A 19,804-nucleotide genomic window follows, 5' to 3' on the forward strand; every position below is an offset into this window, starting at 1 on the left:
GCGGATATTAAGGATGATGTATTAGAAAAATGATAATAAAACAAACTACAAAATTTATTGTAGGTAGAATTAGGACTTTTCAAAGGATCTGTTGATCCGTCATCCTTATAAAGAACCTCAATCAAATCAGTTTGCAAGGATACATGGTTGACGATCGAGACTAAATGGTTCTAGAGTTTTTTAACCATAATTCGAAACGAATAATCATGTTCAAGCACTTATTATCACATGATTTAGTCATGCTCACAAAGAAGCGTTTAATGACTTAAAAATTGAAAGATGGAGTTGAATTAGACATCATGAAGATGAGATAATTATTTAAAAGAGCCTCTATACAAGATACGGAATAATTCATTATATATTTTCCCATTTTAAAAAATATAAATAAATATCATAAAAATACAATAACAAAAACAGATCTTCGAAAGATTTACAATTGCATCCATTAATACACAGAACTATTCCTCCTAATCACGGACGTTAGGACAACAACGTATTTTTAATATCCTCATTAAATGATACATCAATGGGTGTACAACCCTCATTGTCCTTTGCATGCACATTAGATCCAATTCCTTTTAAATACTCGACAATTTCTAAATGTCCACATGAAGAAGCATAATGAAGTGGAGTTTGACCATCTTCATCCACACTATCCAAGATTCCTGGTGTTGAATTCACAATGATTTCAATAATGTCTTTGGCTCCTCGGTCGGCAGCCCAATGAATAAGATTCAGTCCACAATTGTCCTTTTTCAAGACACAATCTGGATCCTCAGAAATATAGGATTTGACCTTATCAATTTTGTCTTCTTTTAACCAATCGAATACGTTTTTCTCAGAGTCAGTCTGGAATATAAATAAAAAAAATCTTACTCGATATGTAAATAAGTCTTTCTTAGCTTACCTTTTCATCTTCAGGTTCCTTTGCCATTGTGCTGACAGATACCCAGTATCTTGTACTATCCTTGGTTGTTTCTTTATCCCACTCGGAATTCACTTCCGATAGCTTTTCAATATATTGCACGGCAGCCTCCTCAACTTCGAAATCATTGCAGTCCATCCAAGCCTGCCATTTTCGTTTTGCTTTCAAATCAAAAAAGCTAGGTTTTGGAGCTTCACAAGCACCCTCAGTTACTCTTTTGTATCTACCGTAAAAATATAACATATCATTTTCAGTTAAATTTAATAGAGGCCCTTCATTCTTGACGTAATTTGTTGCTGACTCAAAAGTATCAATCAGATCTTCATCCAACGATCTTTGTAACAATTCATCCATGTTTGTTTCACTATATAGATAATCACTTTTTGGAATTCAAAAACAGTTTCATAATATAAATAGTATGCCCTCCGATCAAATCTCCTTCGTCTAGCCCAGTTCTTGACAAAAAATCCTTGGGATACACGTAAGAGGCTCTTAACCCAAATTCTTCCAAATACTCAGCTATGGACCAGTCAGGACTCCTCTCTTGAACGGCACAAATAAATACAGATGAAGGATTAAGAGATAACAACTTGGCTACAGTTAAAACCAAGTCTCTAAACACTTTTGGATCAAAGAACAAATCAGAACCGATTATGATATCCAAAGAGCTTTCAAACAAGTATAAATTTTGATACAAGAGACCCCAAGACAGCTCTTTCACTTGAACAACGTCTTTGAGATTATTAATCTCAACAGCAGTTTTAATATTATCTAATATATCCGGATTGGACCCTCTATCTGTTAAAGTAACTGAAGTTGATCCCACTTTGGCACATAAGAGACCAGGTAGTGATGTACCAGATCCAAGTTCAAGAATTCTCTTTCCAACAAAATCCTCTACATGGGTCCATATAAACCATGAAAGAACGTGGGATGATGGCCAAACGTATAGACCGTAGGATGTCTGCAGTTTTTCAGGTACGAGAACACTCACTTCTGGACGGGAAGAATCGTGGACCAATTTCCCGGAAACACTTTTTTTGAATGGTTTGAATGTAAATTTACGTCGTCTGGGTTGTGGTGGCTTCGATTCTTCTAATGGGTCCTTTGAACTAGTGCTACCCGGCTCCTGCTCCTCATCCTCTTGCTCAGATCTTCGCCGCCTCTTGTGAACCACTTTTAATTCCCAAGTCGTGGAGTCAACTTCAAACTGCGTGTCTTCAGAAGGAGATCTATCAATTAATATCAGGAATTACGTTGGAATCAACATATTAAATCACTTACCTTGGAACAAAACTGCTCAATTTCGCCTCTAGACTGTTGATCCACTCGGAGTGAGAGGAACAAGATCCCAATAAGTCGATGCCTCCTTTGGAATCACGGATCAAATGGTTATTTACAGAAAGAATCTCAGACTTTCGTTTTCGCGGAGAAATCCCGAGATTATCTCCAGAACCTCCAACGTCCTCCGCTTCCACACTTTCTTCCTCGGATGAAGTCGATGGATAATCACATAGTAATCCTCGAGGAATCTCTTCACTCATCTATTTACTTCCTATGAATAACTTCTTAGTTCTAACGAGTGGAAACAAGCCTCAAACTCTTTTATTTATCATACAAAAATAATGGTATAATGTCAATATTAAATTAAATATTGAATCGTGTTAGTAGTTGTCGTTTAGTTACTATCTCAAGGATGTGACGCAACTTTCCGACCTCTTTGCATTATATTATAATTATAAGAAAAATGTACAATAATAAAATAGCTTAAAAAATCAAACCATGACATTGATGATATGTTGAGGCAATGGCGTTTTTATCTTTATTTATTTAAGTAGTACAAATGACGTCATTGAAAGACTTATTTTAGAAAAATACTTTAAATAATTATTTAACTAATTTTTATTATGAATCCTTGTCTAAGGCGTTATCTTACAGGTGCACCCGGAGGAGTGAAGGTGCGATATCCCCCTTCCCCAAAAATAAGAGGATTCAAGTCATAAATTATTAAAGAAACTCAAAAAAAAAAATATATATATAATAATAATAATGGGGTTGTAAAATTTGTTGAAAATAAATGTCAATTTATTTTTGTTGTCACAATTTCGAATTTTGAAATTTAAAATTTTCTGTATTCAAAATAGTGTCTTCCTAAAGAAAACCCTTATAAGGTGGAAAAGGCTTTACTCCCTTCCCCCACCCCCTTCAAATTTCAAATGGGTAAAAAAAGGTTAGTTAAATTCAATTTATTACTTTAAAATTTTGGGATTTTTTTTTCCGAACCCCTGTATCGCCATGGATATATTTTTTATATATACCTACAAGGGACCAAGGGTACGTCAACCCAAAAGCAATCTTTAAAATAATCGACAAAATTCAAAAAATCCAAATTTATTATTTATTTCATAAATACATGTCAACCAATATTTAAGAAACACCGGTGTAGAATAAAGAGACTTTATTGAGTTGAGACTCTTTTGTATATAGAAGAGATTCCCAACCTAATCACTAGCGATACCTATAAGTTTTTTTATTTAGCAAAATAACTTTGCCAAATGACGATGAGTCCTAGACGACGCTATGTTATTTCCCCTTAAACTATTTTGCCTTCAGGACATTTTATCTCAACATATAAATAAATCAGGTTGATACGTCTGTATTGTATATTTTTAGTTGAAATTTAATGTTTCCATTGAACTTTTTAATCAAAATATCTAATGTTTATCACTAAAATGGTTGTTTTCTTTTGAAAAGATAATGGAATTATGTCCCAAAATTTCAATGTATACATATTATAAAAATGTCACAATTTAATACATTCAAACTAGAGACAAAATAGGTAATAAACTTAGTATACTAAGAAAAAAAAATACGCCAACGATTGGAGTGGAAGAAGTGCTAGTCACTTATCCGTAATCAATTAATTTATAATTTGACATAATGAATTGTTCATATTGGAAAATATTCATGGATTAATGAACAAAAATAATATTAGGCAGGAGCAAAATTCCATCATTATTCAAACAGAAAACAAATTTTAATGCGTTTTATGGTAATATTATAACAGGTATGGTACAAAAGGGGGAGTCCTCTAATCTATTTTTCCCCCACGTATTAAGTTGCTTCAACAGCTGATCGATAAGAAGTTTCGTGACGCATAAAACGCCATACATATGTACATCTTTTAAATCATAAATTTGATGACTTTTTCTTAAAGAAATTACAAAAAATTTACCATAATGGTTGAAACTATATTGGCATTGCAAAAATTCAAGAAAAAGGCGCAATATACAGCTTCATATAATAACTTAAAATTACCTCCGAATTGGCTTCGACGTTTTGGTCTAATATTGTCCCTTCTAGAGATTTTTTTTTAAACGTAAGGAAGCTTGAACATTTTTTTATTCCTTAGTGAAAAAAATACATAAGGAAGATTGAACCTTTTTCAATTTATTAGTGAAAAAAAAATTGATTCACAGAGTTTGCTTTTATGAGATTCAGAAGTTTGTTGTCGCAAATAAATAATAGGACTATTTCTTTATACTTAAATTGGCTTCGACGATTTCTAATTAATAGATAATTTTTTTTAACGTAAGGAAGCTTTAACATTTTTCTATTCATTAGCGAAAAAAATATATAAATTGATTGAGAGCATCTGTTTTTATGAGATGAAATAGTTTGTAGGCATTAATAAATTATGAGATGAGTGGCATATTTGCGTTATGCTCATACTTTCCCGTCAATGAACCTCGTACAATTAAGATCTACGAGAGTGTAGGTTTCGTGATTCAAACTACAACAGTCCTAAATGTAGAATGATATAATTTGAGTGAGATAATAATATCAAACTCCGTGCGTCATATTTAATAAGCCAGTCTTAAGAAACCAGTTCTTAGTACGTGCGATTCAAGGAGAAGACGGATTAAATTTTCGAGCACGGATCTCCGGATTTCTCAGAGAACAGCCAAAGGATTTTAATAATTGAGGTATTTATGGGAAGAGACGCTCCATACACAATGTAATATCCCCTTTTCAGATTCATATTTTGGCTTTTTTCAGACCTTGTAACATACCTAGCAATAAACATTACATATTTTGATTAATAAATTCAAAGGGAACATCAATTTCAACCAAATCAAAATAATAAAGACGAATAATTACGATATATTTATTTTAATAGACAGAATGGTTTTTAAGGAGAAATGGTTCAAAGACAATTCCTAGGTAAGATGGAGTAAAACGGGGCCAGTCATTTATTATAAAAATTAATTTAATTTATGGGAGACGAATTTTGAATCAGTGACCTTCTTTTAATACAAAATCAAATATTTTGGATTATGTTTATTTTGTCTTAAAAAAAAATCGTGATCTCCTTTTTTAAATAATATTAGCTAGTGTTGTGTCGGTTCTAATTTCTTTGGTTCAATGAAGTCCAAAAACGCTCCTTAAATACAACTGAATAATATTAATTACACATCAACTTACGTAACGAGGCTGAGGGATCGAGTTTTTTTTTTTTTTTTTTTTAATGTAAGGACTGAATAAAAATCCTCTTAAACAACCAATATATTTCAAGATGATAACATGCTAAAATAGATTTATAATTAAATATTACTCGCCACTAATTTAATAATAAATAGACTTACAAGTAATAAAATATATTATTATGTGAATAAAACCTCCACGTGGATTCTTTTTAAAAACAGAACTCAGCTCTCTTCAGGATTTATTATCAATCAAATAACCTGTCAATCTCCCTGTTCAATTTGTATAATTCTTCATCCCCCCACCCTCATATTTTAAAATAATAAAATCTTCATTTTTGTTTGTAATAACACATGCTGTGGTATTGTCGTTGTCACACTGTTTGTTCGAACAAATTGTGATTCAAAATTGATTCCCTTATTCTCATACCCAAATTTCCTTATGGGTCTTCAAGTTTCTTCAGCAAACGCCTGTTCAGCCTTCCAACTTCTACTACTTTACGCGAGCTATCCCATCTGGTTGGCCGAGGTCCATGCTGGTTCTGGATAATCCCACGGTCATGTAATCTCAAGGGTTCCCTTCTCTTAGATCCAGCCACTAAGCCTTCATAAACCCTTATTGTCCTCTTTCTCATCGATTTTTTTTAGGTACAACGCTTCTCGCAATTTGGGGTCAACTTTGGAATTAATTTTTTTTGTCCTTTTCTGTCAAACTGAGGCAAATAGTTTTTGATAAATAAGTGTACCAAAAATTATTCTTGCTAGAAAAATTCCTATTTCAGGTTTTGTTGTGTTTCTATCAGTTGAGATAGCCTTAACAAATTCAACATTGTTCAATGTTCCATTCCGACCAATGTTGTCTTGCAGCATTCTCTTGACTTTTTTTTAATTGCTACCACTGTGTTTCCATTAGACTGCGGAAAATAAGTAGAGGACGTGCGGTGGGTGATGCCCCATACTCTTAAAATTCCGATGTTTCATAAGATTGTTGCTTGAAATTTCTTCAGGAACTCCAAACGTCGGGGGAAAAACCTCAAGCTTGCCAACAGTTCCTTTACTCCTTTAGAATCAGATGAACCAGACACCTCTGTCGATCCTGACAATATATCTGCGATGACAAGGTACCTGTAACCTCCGATGTCACAAAAGTCGGCAACAATAGCCTCGAATGGTGTACCTGGGACATTCGAAAGTATAGATGGACATCTAGGCCTTGAAGGAGTAGGACTTACATAAGTTCCACGAACGCCTAATTTCGTTTGTAATTACATCTGCATTTTTTTCCCCAGGTGATTCTTCCCAGCTCAAGTGCATACCATATCAACGCAATCAACAACTTGACCTCCTCCTCTTCAGATAGAAATCTTGATTCCACAAGTGAAATCTTCCATACATCACAGCAACATTCTGGAATGACTGCCAGGGATTAAATAGCTAACCGAATAACATTTTCATTTTCTTCCATAATTTTTCGACTAGTTTTATGCAAATCATTTTCCAGTGCAACCTCACAGCATTGAAACAATTGGTCTATTCTCTCCCGACTTTCAACTTTAGTAATTCTTGTAAATCATTCCAATCTAGCCAGAAAACTATTCTAGCCTTCTTCTGTGGTTTCAAAATAAATTTAAGAGTCTCTCACAAGGTGGTGGATTAGACTTACGACCCGGTTCTAGTTCTCGTGAAAGCGGTTTATGATGGCTCTAACTATCGCGTCGTTATCTTTATTGTATCACGCAACTTTTCCTCCAAAAAGAAACAGAAAAAATGCTCAAAATCATCTGGTAGTTAGCCAAATAAGTCAGTAGTACCAATCCCTATTTATATACGTACTCGCAGATTATCACTGTCATATTATTTCTTCTCCATTTTTAAAATAAATTACACATTATTTCATGCGATACTTTATTATAATATTGCTTAGTAATATTTGATTAAAATAGTAGTTATTATTAGTTATCATATTATTTCTATGAAGAAATAGCCAAAATATCTCCATAGAAATAATAAAATGGCCAATATATATATATTATATAAACGACGAGGGATCAACAAGAAATTGTATTCCTGTTCAATTGGAAACAGAGTATAAGTATAGCACGGCGTTACCTCGCTAACATTAAAATATCCTATGTATTTTGTTGTCAGCTGTCGATTGCCTCCTCTCGCTCGATACGTCATGGCTATTTCATAATATATTATTTTTGATAAATAAAGAAATTAATAAGCTATTCTATACTGATGTTCCGTTTCCAAAAGAACAGGAATGCAATTGCTTGTTGATCCCTTGTCCTTTATATAATATATATATTGGCCATTTGATCATTTATATGAATAAATATTACTAAGCAATACTATAATAATCTAACGAATAAAATACAATGTAGATTTAAATATTATAAAATTTATTTTGAAAATGGTAAAGAAATAATATGACGGTGATAGTATAGGAATACATCCAATATATATATAGCAATTGGTATGATTGACTTATTTGGCTAACTACCAAATGATTTCGGGCTTTTTTTCTGTTTCTTTTCGGAGTAAAGGTTGCGTGATAAAATAAAGATAACTACGTGATGGAATAAATTATTACTTCGTGTATTCTATCAAAAAGAATATATTATAAAATAGCAATGACGTCTTAAGGGAGAAGAGGGAATCGACAGTTGACAAACAAAATACATAGGATATTTTATGTTAGCGAGATAACACTATCCTATGAGTATTGAATTGAGCAATCGCCACTGCCTTTGAGTCGCTCTTGATAATTTAATCATAATCTGGGAACGGGGGATTACTATTGGTGCTCCAGGCATTATGTTGAATCTGTTGAGATCCACGAGCACATGAACTCGAATAATTAAATGTAATTATGAATAAAAATCCTCTTGAACAACCGATATATTTCAAGATGATTACACACTAAAAGAGATTTACAGTTAAATATTACTCGCCACTAATTAAATAATCAATATATTTACTAATAATAAAATATATAATTATGTGAACAAAGCCTCCACAGTCCACATGGAGTCTTTTTTATAACAGAACTCAACTCCCTTCAGAATTTATTCTCAATCAAATAACCTGTAAGGCTCCCAGTTAAAGTTATATAATTCTTCAAGGACTACAAAGTGAGACTGGACTGAACTGGATTGGACTGTAGTACTCGGTCCTAAATAAGTACCGACATAACGCACTTACTTCTAGTAAAGACTAAAGCCTTTTAATGCTTTAGTAAAGACTATCCAAGCTATAAAGAATTCATGTGCTTTATTATGAAACTCTATTCGGCTTCAATCACGGCCTGGTTTAGGGTGTAGACATTGGAGGAAATTGCCGGCCCGCGCTTGAATATAAAAAAGGTCCCGCACAGGGTAGATTTAAAAAAAATACATAATTTTTTCTATTAAAGAAATCATTAATTGTATAAAAAGTTACAAAATTATTATATTTCTTACAAAAAGGTCAGTTGAAAAAATAGAAAATATTTCGATTTTTTTTTTTTAAAGAACCCCGCACATTTATTTTTTCTCGGGGCCCCTCACACGATAAAACCGGCTCTAGCTACGATGTGGATTTTCAAATTAAATCTATTATTATTAATTGTGACGGTACGATCTTTAAATGCAATTTGAAGTACCCCTAAAAGATTAATCAGAAAAATTAGCCAATAGAAATGAAAGAAAATATATATAATAATAATAATGTGTATTCAATTCAAACTCCTTTTTGAAGAAAATCTAGTGTTCTAAAATTATCCTTGCTTACTTTTGTATTGACGGGCCACATACATAAAACGAGGATATTGTATCCTAAAAAAAGATTTATTTGTACAGATGTCCTTGAAAGCGTTTTTGAAAGTGTTTATTCCTCCTAAATAATCCCATTTTCATCTTACAAATCTTATTTAGAAAGCGTTTTAGCTAAGAATTATACATTAGCATAATAGCTATGAAGTTTCATATTAATTATTTTACAAATACTAAATGACTGTCTTTTAAAAAAAATTACAGTTTTTTGACAAATTTAAATATTTTTTAAATAAATAAAATCCATATTCTTTCAAACTTGACGGATACTATATTAAGTAGGCGTAGATACAAGATAATTGAAGAATAACCTTTTCTAATCGTGATATTCAGGTACTAAGTGTGTGGCTCTAGAGATTTTTTTTTTTTTTTTTTCCATTAAATAAGTGAAAAAAAAATTAATATCAATATATTGTATATTTCATAACCTTATAGGTGCTTTAAAATATTGACGCATGAGAGTTTTTGTCGAAAAAGAATAAAAGGAATAATGAGAGAAAATCGGGCGCGCGTGCCTAGTAATAAGATTAGCCTCAGCTAACAACAGCAGTTTTTTTTTTATAAATTAAAATTCTCCTTTTATTTTCATATTTCTTTTTCTTTTTCTTGGTGGAGCACGCTGAGTGCTACAGCTATATAACTTCATGATTTGTATTTTAAAGAATATTTTGTACTAGTCCGGCCAGTACATAGCTGAAGTGATTCAGTGAATAAATAATATTCCTTTTCTGACAGAAGAAGGGACTCGTCACTCGTGATACTGGAGAAGAAGAGTGTTAAGTGCTGACTAACTGGTGCTTCTGCCTACTCCTGATTGGAAGATAAACGGAGACTATGTTGAGTCTTCTTGCCTAAATAATCCCCGTGAAGTAGTACTGATAAAATGAGTGTCCCTGAGGTTATACCCGCCGCAGAAGGAGAAGAGTCGGGCTCCATCCCCAAATCCAGTTCTTCCGTAAGCCTATCTTTATCCTGCTCTTCCGCCACATCTAAAGCCTCCTCATCCATTTGGCCCAATTCTCCCGAAGACTACGAACTCCGAGAAGTGATTGGCGTGGGAGCAACTGCCGTAGTGCACGCCGCACTCTGCAAACCACGCAATGAAAAATGTGCCATTAAACGAATCAATTTAGAGAAATGGAACACCTCCATGGATGAGTTGCTCAAGGAAATCCAAGCCATGAGCTCTTGTAATCATGAAAATGTTGTTACTTATTTTACGTCCTTCGTGTTTAAAGAGGAGCTCTGGCTCGTTCTACGTCTCCTCAACTCCGGCTCTCTTCTCGACATTATACGACATAAATTAAAAACGCAGGATTGTAAGAGTGGAGTTCTAGATGAGGTCACGATCGCAACTGTTCTTAAAGAAGTCCTTAGAGGCCTGGAATATCTACATAACAACGGGCATATTCATAGGTAATACATGATATATTCATTACATATATTTTTAGACTCAGTACTAGAATTAGGGTACATCTCATAAGAAGTATTAAAGTTAATAATATCGTTGTCATTGATTTTGATGGCTTTTTTTGTTTCATATATATATATATTGAAGAATTATTAGATTATATTATAATTTGATTGATTTCTCATATTGAAGATCTCTTATTCTACATATTTTACTGTAGAATTGTCATAATAGTGATTGAAGACATATATCAATTTATTACTAATAGAAGATGTGTTCATCTGTTGAGCAATAAATATTAAAATAATTTAGCTGTTATCGCATTTTTTTTTCTTATCAAATACTTGAGTAGTTGTTTATTTACTGTAACTCGATTTTACACTTATGAGTTAAACTTTAAAAAGAATAAGATGATGATACCTTCTAAATACTATATACATTTCTCGAGATGGTAAAACAATAACACCTCCTTTCATCCAATGAATAACCATTTGATTTTATCTTCACAGAGATATCAAAGCTGGAAATATCCTTCTTGGATCCGAAGGTCAAGTTCAAATTGCAGACTTTGGAGTGTCTGCATGGCTCGTAACAGGAGGGGAAATGAACCGTGCAAAATCTCGGCATACTTTTGTTGGAACGCCTTGTTGGATGGCTCCCGAGGTGATGGAACAAGTCACAGGATATGATTATAAAGCTGATATTTGGAGTTTTGGTATAACTGCTGTGGAGTTAGCAACTGGAACCGCTCCATATCATAAATACCCTCCTATGAAAGTCCTCATGTTGACTCTTCAAAACGAACCTCCGACATTAGACACTAATGCGGAAGATAAAGAGCAATACAAGGCCTTCGGGAAAACCTTTAGGAAAATGATAAGCGAATGCCTACAAAAAGTAAGGGAATGTGGAGTTATCAAATAATGGGTCATTCTTGTTTGTTCAAGTCATATGAATCAGCCAATAATGAAGAATTTTATTTCTTATTTTTTTATGTTGAATACCAGTTTCTTCTTATTTGGTAAAATTATTTTGTTTTTTTCCTGATAAGGTCGAAAAAAATATGTACGATGTACATATATTATTTTTTACCTTTTTATAGGAAAGAAATATTATAATGCTTTACTGTGTTGGCTTACACTATATTATGTAAGATCTCAGTTGTTCTTGGAGCGTTTAGCTTTAATAATCTTGCACGATTTACCTTTCCTGATAGTATGGGCTTGTATTCATGTAGAGTAGAAACTCATAGCTCACTATTTTTATATTTTATTTTCCATATATGCGCTGACTCCCCACTTATTTGAGTCTGACGCCACCCTAAAATAACAAAATAAGATGTTTCATAGATTGATATATCCCTATATTTTAAGTCTATCTATGTTTCCAGGATCCATCAAAACGCCCAACTGCAACAGAGTTGCTGAAACATCAATTCTTCAAATCAAAGGCCAAGGATCGTAAATATTTACAACAAAATATAATAGCATCTGCTCCAACTATCGATTCACGTTCACAAAAAATTAAAAACCCCAAACGTTCAGGTACATCTGGGCGTCTTCATAAAAACACTGAAGGGGATTGGGTATGGTCCTCTGATGAGGACGATGATGATGATGACGATGAAGAAACCGAAAATCCCAGGCCAAAGAAGAAATCCATTGCCGTAGGAGGAGACTCTAGTACCACAAAGACAAAGGATTCTTCCAGATCCCCTATGGTTAGTAGTAATATTCATAAAACATTGAATCTTGTGTTAAGGATGAGAAATCCCAAAAGAGAACTGAACGACATTCGATTCGAGTATCAACCCTCAAAAGATACAGCTGAGGGAATCGCTAATGAACTTCTTGGGACTAGTCTAATCGGCAAAGAAGACCTTTCAACAATGGCGCTTAATTTAAAGCAACTAGTTACTAATCCCCCACCCAATAAGGTAATGACTTTCCGTGTGGTGACAGGATTTAATGGTAATGAGGAAGCTGACGAAAAATCTCTTCTTGGCTTTGCTCAACTTAGTTTGACGGATTAATTATTACCTGCCATTATACATCACTGACTTTTTAAAATTATACATAAGGATAAATGCATTGAGATATATTTATATATTATATTATGTATTAGTTCTGTCCCCTACACTACCCTATTATTAGAGAAAGGTTAATGAGTGACTTAAAATTTGTTTTCTTCTTAATATACATAATACCTTCAACTTCCAATATATTTTCGTAGCTTATTATGATAACTTTACGTTTCTTTTTTTGATTTTATCCCATGCCTTAAAAAATACATTTGGAGTATATATATATATATATATATACGAACATAACACATAGTATATGGGTTAAAATTTGTAGTGAACTGCCTTTGTAGATTTAGTCTTGAAGGAAGAAGAAAATTGAAGCAAAAAAAAAAAAAACAAAAAAAAAACACTTAAGTAGTATAATCCAGTGCTTTTATATTAATTCATATTAAATTATGCAAAAAATGAGACGACGTTGAAAATAATTTATTTTCTTCAGGTTTTTATAAAAAGACCATTAAAGATACTCCATATCAATCCATGGCCATCAAAATGTTATTCATACTTACATATATAAGTTGAGACCTAAATATATAGTATTGCTAAGAGATGTCTCACTTACTTATCAATCAATACATAGTATAAATTGTCCATTGACCGCATATCGTATACATCTTTCTAATTAAGTGCATATCTTGTTTAATGAGAGCTAATTAAATAAAATTGATATTTTTTATATAACAATAGCTAGATGATTTTTCTTCAAAGTTTTGTGTGAATCAAGACCTAGAATTAATATTATAATAGTTTATAACAAAGTGCGTGTTATTTGCTCATATCATTAAGTATTTATTTGAGTAAAATTACAAGAGTCATCTAATACATAACACCTGGTCCCTATTATATATTTATATATGCTGAAGGGCCTGATAATCACTACTTTATGTTACAGGAGATCAAAAATATGTGATAATTTGAATTATTTTTTTTTCATTTTAATCAAAAACTCTTTCCTGAATTTTTTTACCTAATTAGATTTACTTAAAAAAAAAGAGGGAAAATTACTGGGATTTTGGCATCGTGGAACAGTATGTATACAACAAAAATAAATAAGAAATGTTTGTGCATGAATGACTCAAGAGAAGCTCAAGTCCTTTGTAAGACGATCTAGTGTTGTAAGAATTAATTCCAAATCAGGGGGGCTCTCCATTTCATGAGTTGAGTTTTTCCTATAAATGAGGTCAACATCCTCACTTTGAATGGCAGAGCAAAGCTTTTTAGAATCTTCAGGATTCACTTCCTCATCCATGAGTCCATGAATTATCCGTACAGGACAATTGATGTTAATTGAATCTTTTTTCAAGGGTTAAATGATATTGAAGGGAGTCTTCAGCAAAATCTCTTTTTAGGAGAGCATCTCCAAACTTCCCATCCACAATGTGAATGTCTCCTGTTTCAATCCTGTGTTGAATATCTGTTGGAAGAGTCTTGATATGCCTATGAATTTAATCAATTAATTAATGTAACTACTACTTATAACGAGCCAGCTTTACCTTTGATAATAAGGATACACGTAGTTCATGGCCGGGGATAGGAGAATGAGACCATGGACTCTTTCTTTTAAACGTTCAGCTGCGAGAACAGATAGCCAACCTCCCATAGAGGATCCCACAATGACAAGAGGGGAATTCTCCGTTAATTCTTCAACTACTTTAATTGTATCTTCAACCCAATGACTAAAAAGAACCTTGTCTTTATTACAAACCCCACTACGAGCGGATTCACCCATACATTCATGGTCATATATTATCCCAGGATGATCTGTTGTATCACAGAAGCGCATGATGCAACCCGCTTTCATTCCCGACATATGAGAATAGGAATGAAGTCCAGGGACCATCAAAATCTAAAATAAAAGGCATCCAGTTACAGAATAATATTATAATAATTCATATTTATTAATGATGAAATTATTTTATCATTGACGGAATCTTGATTTAGATAAATATTATATATATATATATATATAAGTAAAATAGATCATATTTAAAGGGATGTTACTCTAAACCACGTGACCCGAATGAAGTCATATGGAATCATTTAATAAAAAAGAACAATCAAGGTACCGTAGGGCTTTTCGTTCCAGGAATTTGTCGATAGCAGAGGGAGCGTTCCTCGGAGATTTGAAGAGCATGAGTCTTGAGTGAGCGTGTTAAATTTTTTTCAAATCGGCGAAGGGATCGGATAAGTCCACTCATGTTTCCGAGTTCCTATTTCGTTATTAATATTATAAAAGGTGTACTACTATTAGAATAGAATCTAAACATAGAGCTAGCTACAAAACACTGCGTATAGAGACACTCGACAACTAATAAAAATATGGCAGCAACACACTACTTGAGACAAAAGGTTGACGTTAAGTAATATAAATTATATGCCGTTCTGATATTTAGAGTGTGTGAGGAGTGAAGAGCTGCAAATCAGTGACCCTCCCTCCTTCTTTACATAAGATTCCTAACTTATGTTGTTAACATACAGCTATTCATTTAAGTTAATAAAAAATGTATATGTACAATTTTTAACATTTCAAGCTATCACTACACAAGTTGGAAGTGCATTGCAGTACTTTTCTCTTTCATTATCAGCCTGCATGTGTTGAGTCCCCCAGCAACAAAATGCATATTATAATAAAAAAGTTTTGTCATTTGTGCAGCATAGCTACGTCCTACAAATAACCTTGAATAGCATTAGATGAACAAATATGGAATTATGTAGGTATTTATAAAGAGTTGAGACTGAAGGAGTTCAAAAAGTACAATGACTAGTGAGTGGCTCATCATGAGTCATCCCTTCTTAACAAATATATAGTTAAACAATGGCCAGGGGAGGTCGATGTAAATTAATATTACGTACCTAGGCTATAAACTAGGGACACCAACCGTATTCTTTTGCACGGACGTGTCCTCTTTTTCATATTGTGTGGGGAATTTTTTTATAAGCTCATGAAATCACCTGATTGAAACACCTTGGACTGGGAGAGACCCAACACGATCCTTAGTTTAGATTATAATCCTTAGAGAGAAATTAAACTTGAATTAGATATTGGAGAAATCCATGGATCATCTTACTGCATCAGTTCAATTATATTCCTTCCCGAGACGGAGGTGGAAAAGCAAGAGTTGAATTTCGGAATTTGTGTTGTTCCCATTGAGGGAGGTTTTTCTTTCTATTAAATCTACTGTATATTTGTTGTACTCTCTCAGAGAGGACCTAGTACCTTTTCTCATCCAAAATTACAGGGTCCTTCAACTCTGAAAAGTGACAAAAAAGCAAAATAATAATCCAGAATCAAAATTTATCAATTATTATTTTATTTTACAAACTTCAAAGTATTAATTTAATTTTGAGGGAATTAAAATGGTCACTAGTCCTAATATAATCTGAATATATGTTAATAAATCAAAGTATATCTATAATTATTACTATTCTTGAGGAGAAAATATCTTAGTATTGAGTAGCTACGTGTGAGTGTGCTAATAATAAACGGAGACAAAAACACTAAAGTAAACACACAGCTCGGATATTCTGGATCTACACATGTTATACACGAATCCGATCTACTCCAGGGAGGGAAGATTCCTCTGAGATGACATCCTTGTTATGGAAAATGTGATGATTCTTCAAAGTGGAATAGAATGATTGAATGTTTATATTATGTAAATTCGTCGTTCCAGTTTTGCTATTTCAATGTAACCATATAATGAGAGGATTTTTATTAGAATTTACTCTTCATTTATTACCGGAACAATACCAGAAAAGCAAAAAAGAAGAAGTGTAGGCGCAAATCCAAGGCCAGGAATACCAAAACTACTGGAAAGGAATAAAAATATTTCGCTCACATACAAATGCCACATACAAATGTTTTTCCTTTAACTACAAAAATGAGAAATGACTAGTATGAACATTGATGGATATATTTACACAACTCAAAAACTTAATCAATTTCTTAACTTATCCACTTTTATCCCTCAACTTAATAATTTCATTTTATACAGAGAAAATTACAAATTTATTGGAATTAGTGAAAGCTTAGATCCAGATCCTTTGAAATGCAGCCATAGGCCTGCTTGCATCCAGGAGCAGAGCACATGTACACCATGATGAATTATAAATTAAGTAATAAATAAACAAACTAATTAACTAATGTGAGTGGTTCACAATAGTTAATTAATCGTCGTTTTCCTTGGTTATTATAATATAAAACAAAAGAAGAATGTCTGTGGAAAAAAAGTGAGCGCGATTTTAAGAGTTGTTTAAGTATGTATTCCTTGCCCAAATCTCAAGAAAAAATCAGAGTTGAGCCTTCAATTCTTATGAATTCAACTTTTTCTATTATTTACCCAGAATTTACTATTACGGCTAGGGGATTATCAACTTTTTTCAGTTATAGGCCTGAATAAAAGTGATGCTATTGAGATCCCACTTTAATTTTTTTGCACAACTACAGAATATGAGCAGGTTAAAATTATATAAAAAAATTGATGAAATCGATTATGAACCTTGGCTGGGGTACCATTTTTATATTTTGCAATAGTGTATTCATAGTATTTATTGCACATATGTCATTTTTATGAAATATGAATTGAAGTTCATAAGCTTGAAACTATTTTAATGCAAAAAAAGAAAAAAAAATGAAATCGGCATATTCTAAATTGAGTTATGGCTAACTCAATTTCGAAGGGGCCATTAAGGGACTCCCAAACGGGCACTCGCCCCTCCACAAGTTTAACATTTTACCCATGTTGTTTCTTTGACGGGGTAGACATCCTGATCAAAATCGGTGATAGCAGGAGGGTGTGTACACTTGACATGGAATGCACCACATGTAAAAACAAATTGTACAAGTTACAACCAAAAAATCAGATAAATAATTCGGGATTGAGAATTTAAAATATCATTTGTCATGAAGATAATCCAATAACCAATGATGCCATATTCTTTTTCCCGTTTCCTCAAGAGATAAAAAAGACCGGAAATAAAATTAACGGATGACAAAAAAAAACAAAAAAACTGTGAGTTGTTGATAATGACTAGGAGTGAAAAATCAATTACTTTTTTTTTAAATAATATATATCCTATTTTTTTTACATTTAAATATTTTTATTAACCTGTTACTTTTAAAATGTGCTTTTTTAAATTCGGCTCTTTAAAAATTACAATTCCCTTTATGTGGCTCTTCCATTGAAAATTTTGACCAACCCTTCCTAATGGGGGTTGATGTGTTAATGAGGTAACTCATAGAGAAAGAAATTCATATTTATTTCTCTATGATGTCACTTTTACCTTTTTTTAAAAGGTCTAACTTCGAAGGGATAATTATTCTACTCATCAATTGCTCACAATTGTTATTACTCGTAAATAATACATTAATAAGTAATTTGACTAGCTCAAAATCAAAGAAAAGCATCAATTAATAGTGGTTAATATTAATATGACTGATGTTGTAATATAATAAGGCGTTTTGAGACCTACAAATTGTAACTTGTAGAAAATCGCAACTTGTATACAACATATTCAGGGGCGTCCGCAGGATTACATTTTTTTTTTTGGGCGAGGGGGGCTTGCTCTGTAGAATTTTTTCTTTTAAAAAGTCCAAAAATTTAGTTTAAAAAATATTGCGAAAATCCATTGCTATTTACAAAAAATTAATTTTTTTGTAAATTAACTTTATAATATTAAATTTTTTCAGAAAAAATTTCAAAAATAAAATTTCTAATATTTTTGAAAAAAAATTCAAAAATCCACCACAGTTATTCACAAAAAATAAAATTTCAAATATAAACTTTTTTCCGAAAATAATTCAAAAAATTCACAAAAAAAAATTAAATTTTTAATATTAAATAGATATATTTATTCCAAAAATTATAAATTTTTTGCCCTGCTGCATAATTTACCCGAATGACGAAAATAATTTCTAATAAGAAATAAAAATTCCTTTTTTTTGTGGGGGGCTACAACCCCTCCCCTGCGGACGTTCTGTAGATTGAGTTGACTTTTCCCTCCCTCATATTGTAAATTGATATTTTTAGACTAAAATTTAAGTCGAATCGAAAAAACATTGATTCAAGCGTACTCAAACTAGTGTTGGTTTTCGGAATGGAAATCCTAGACTTTTCTGATACCCTTATGATTTTTATTGGTCTGAACTAAATCGGGCCTTTAAAAAAGTTCGGTCTAAACCGATCTCATAGAAAAATTTGGTCTAGATCGGCCCTAAGAAAAAATCAGTCAAAAGAAAACAAATCGGTCTAGATTGATGTAGAGGAACAATTAGGTCCAGTTTGGTCCTTAAAAAATCGGTTTCCTTTAAAATTTGGTAAAGACCGATTTTTAATATAAATTGTTTATGACGTCATATGTTTTTTCAAATTGTGAACACAGTACAATGACCTTATGTATGTTTTCAAATTGTGAATATGGTACAATGACGTCATACGAAATTTAAAAAGAAATAGCTGGTTGAAACTTTCAACTCGTCGTCCCTCCTGGAATACGGATCTCCGAATTCGAGCATCTCTAGAGATGAATGATCAAGTTAAAAGAAAATTCCTTCGATTCCCTTTATCTTCCTCTATTTCTAACTCTTGGAGAACACACAAGTCCCCTTAATCCGGTTTTATTGATTAAGAATGATCGTAGGTCTTAGCAATTTTCAAATTAAAAAGCATATCTAAATTTCTAATTTTTATAAATTTCATATTGTCACATATGGATGGATAGATTCTTTGTACAGTACTTGTTCTAGAACATATTATTCTGTACTTTTTTGATTTTCATGTTATCCAGATATTTATAATCTATGTAAGATCTTTGTTTAATATAATAAAAACATCAATGACGATTGATCTTGAAAAAAAAAAAAAAAAGTATCTCATAATTTATTGGACCAGGGAAAAATTGTTCCATAATGTGAGACTAAAAAAAGTTGGTCCATAAAGTGAGACCGAAGAATAATGATCTAGAAAAAATAACTTAAGACTGAACCAATAAAAATATTTGGTCCAGAGCCGAGTATCAGCACTAGGTATGATAAATTTCAGGATATAGTTGAAATATCCAAAGACTTTTCCATCAATTGAACCCGTC

At 32.5% G+C, this 19,804-nt stretch overlaps 4 protein-coding genes and 2 long non-coding RNA genes across 7 annotated transcripts; 2 read left to right on the forward strand and 4 right to left on the reverse strand.

Annotated features, from left to right (window-relative positions):
- Positions 1-340: 340 nt before the first annotated feature.
- anox (acyl-CoA-binding domain-containing protein anorexia) lies at positions 341-1,279 on the reverse strand. The gene is made up of 2 exons (XM_040708018.1): positions 908-1,279; positions 341-849 (listed from the first exon to the last, which is right to left on the reverse strand). Exons 1-2 carry the CDS (start codon positions 1,277-1,279, stop codon positions 481-483), a joined length of 741 nt encoding a protein of 246 aa, XP_040563952.1. The 3' UTR covers positions 341-480.
- Positions 1,280-1,301: 22 nt separating this feature from the next.
- LOC121114148 (histone-arginine methyltransferase METTL23) lies at positions 1,302-2,730 on the reverse strand. The gene is made up of 2 exons (XM_040708017.2): positions 2,210-2,730; positions 1,302-2,157 (listed from the first exon to the last, which is right to left on the reverse strand). Exons 1-2 carry the CDS (start codon positions 2,467-2,469, stop codon positions 1,302-1,304), a joined length of 1,116 nt encoding a protein of 371 aa, XP_040563951.1. The 5' UTR covers positions 2,470-2,730.
- A 2,045-nt stretch (positions 2,731-4,775) lies between these two features.
- Positions 4,776-5,603, forward strand: LOC139904916 (uncharacterized). 2 transcript variants are annotated; one of them, XR_011779200.1, is made up of 2 exons: positions 4,776-4,911; positions 4,985-5,603. It is a non-coding gene; the product is annotated as an uncharacterized lncRNA (long non-coding RNA). The 2 variants fall into 2 exon arrangements; XR_011779199.1 differs by having other exon boundaries at positions 4,812-4,911; positions 4,962-5,603.
- LOC121115414 (uncharacterized) lies at positions 5,479-8,811 on the reverse strand. The gene is made up of 2 exons (XR_005863483.2): positions 8,394-8,811; positions 5,479-8,334 (listed from the first exon to the last, which is right to left on the reverse strand). It is a non-coding gene; the product is annotated as an uncharacterized lncRNA (long non-coding RNA).
- Positions 8,812-9,653: 842 nt separating this feature from the next.
- On the forward strand, positions 9,654-12,851 carry fray (oxidative stress responsive kinase frayed). Its single transcript, XM_040708015.2, has 3 exons — positions 9,654-10,640; positions 11,145-11,532; positions 12,026-12,851. The coding sequence occupies exons 1-3, from the start codon at positions 10,108-10,110 to the stop codon at positions 12,665-12,667; spliced, it is 1,563 nt and encodes a 520-aa protein (XP_040563949.1). The 5' UTR covers positions 9,654-10,107; the 3' UTR covers positions 12,668-12,851.
- Positions 12,852-13,073: 222 nt separating this feature from the next.
- LOC121114146 (palmitoyl-protein thioesterase ABHD10, mitochondrial) lies at positions 13,074-15,126 on the reverse strand. Its single transcript, XM_040708016.2, is given in 4 exon segments — positions 13,074-14,015; positions 14,017-14,155; positions 14,212-14,564; positions 14,785-15,126. Coding segments are annotated over 4 exon segments (846 nt in total). The 5' UTR covers positions 14,917-15,126; the 3' UTR covers positions 13,074-13,793.
- Between the last annotated feature and the right edge of the window lie 4,678 nt (positions 15,127-19,804).

The sequence above is a fragment of the Lepeophtheirus salmonis genome, chromosome 3 (assembly GCF_016086655.4).
Source record: "Lepeophtheirus salmonis chromosome 3, UVic_Lsal_1.4, whole genome shotgun sequence".
In the NCBI taxonomy this organism is placed as follows: Eukaryota; Metazoa; Arthropoda; class Copepoda; order Siphonostomatoida; family Caligidae; genus Lepeophtheirus; species Lepeophtheirus salmonis.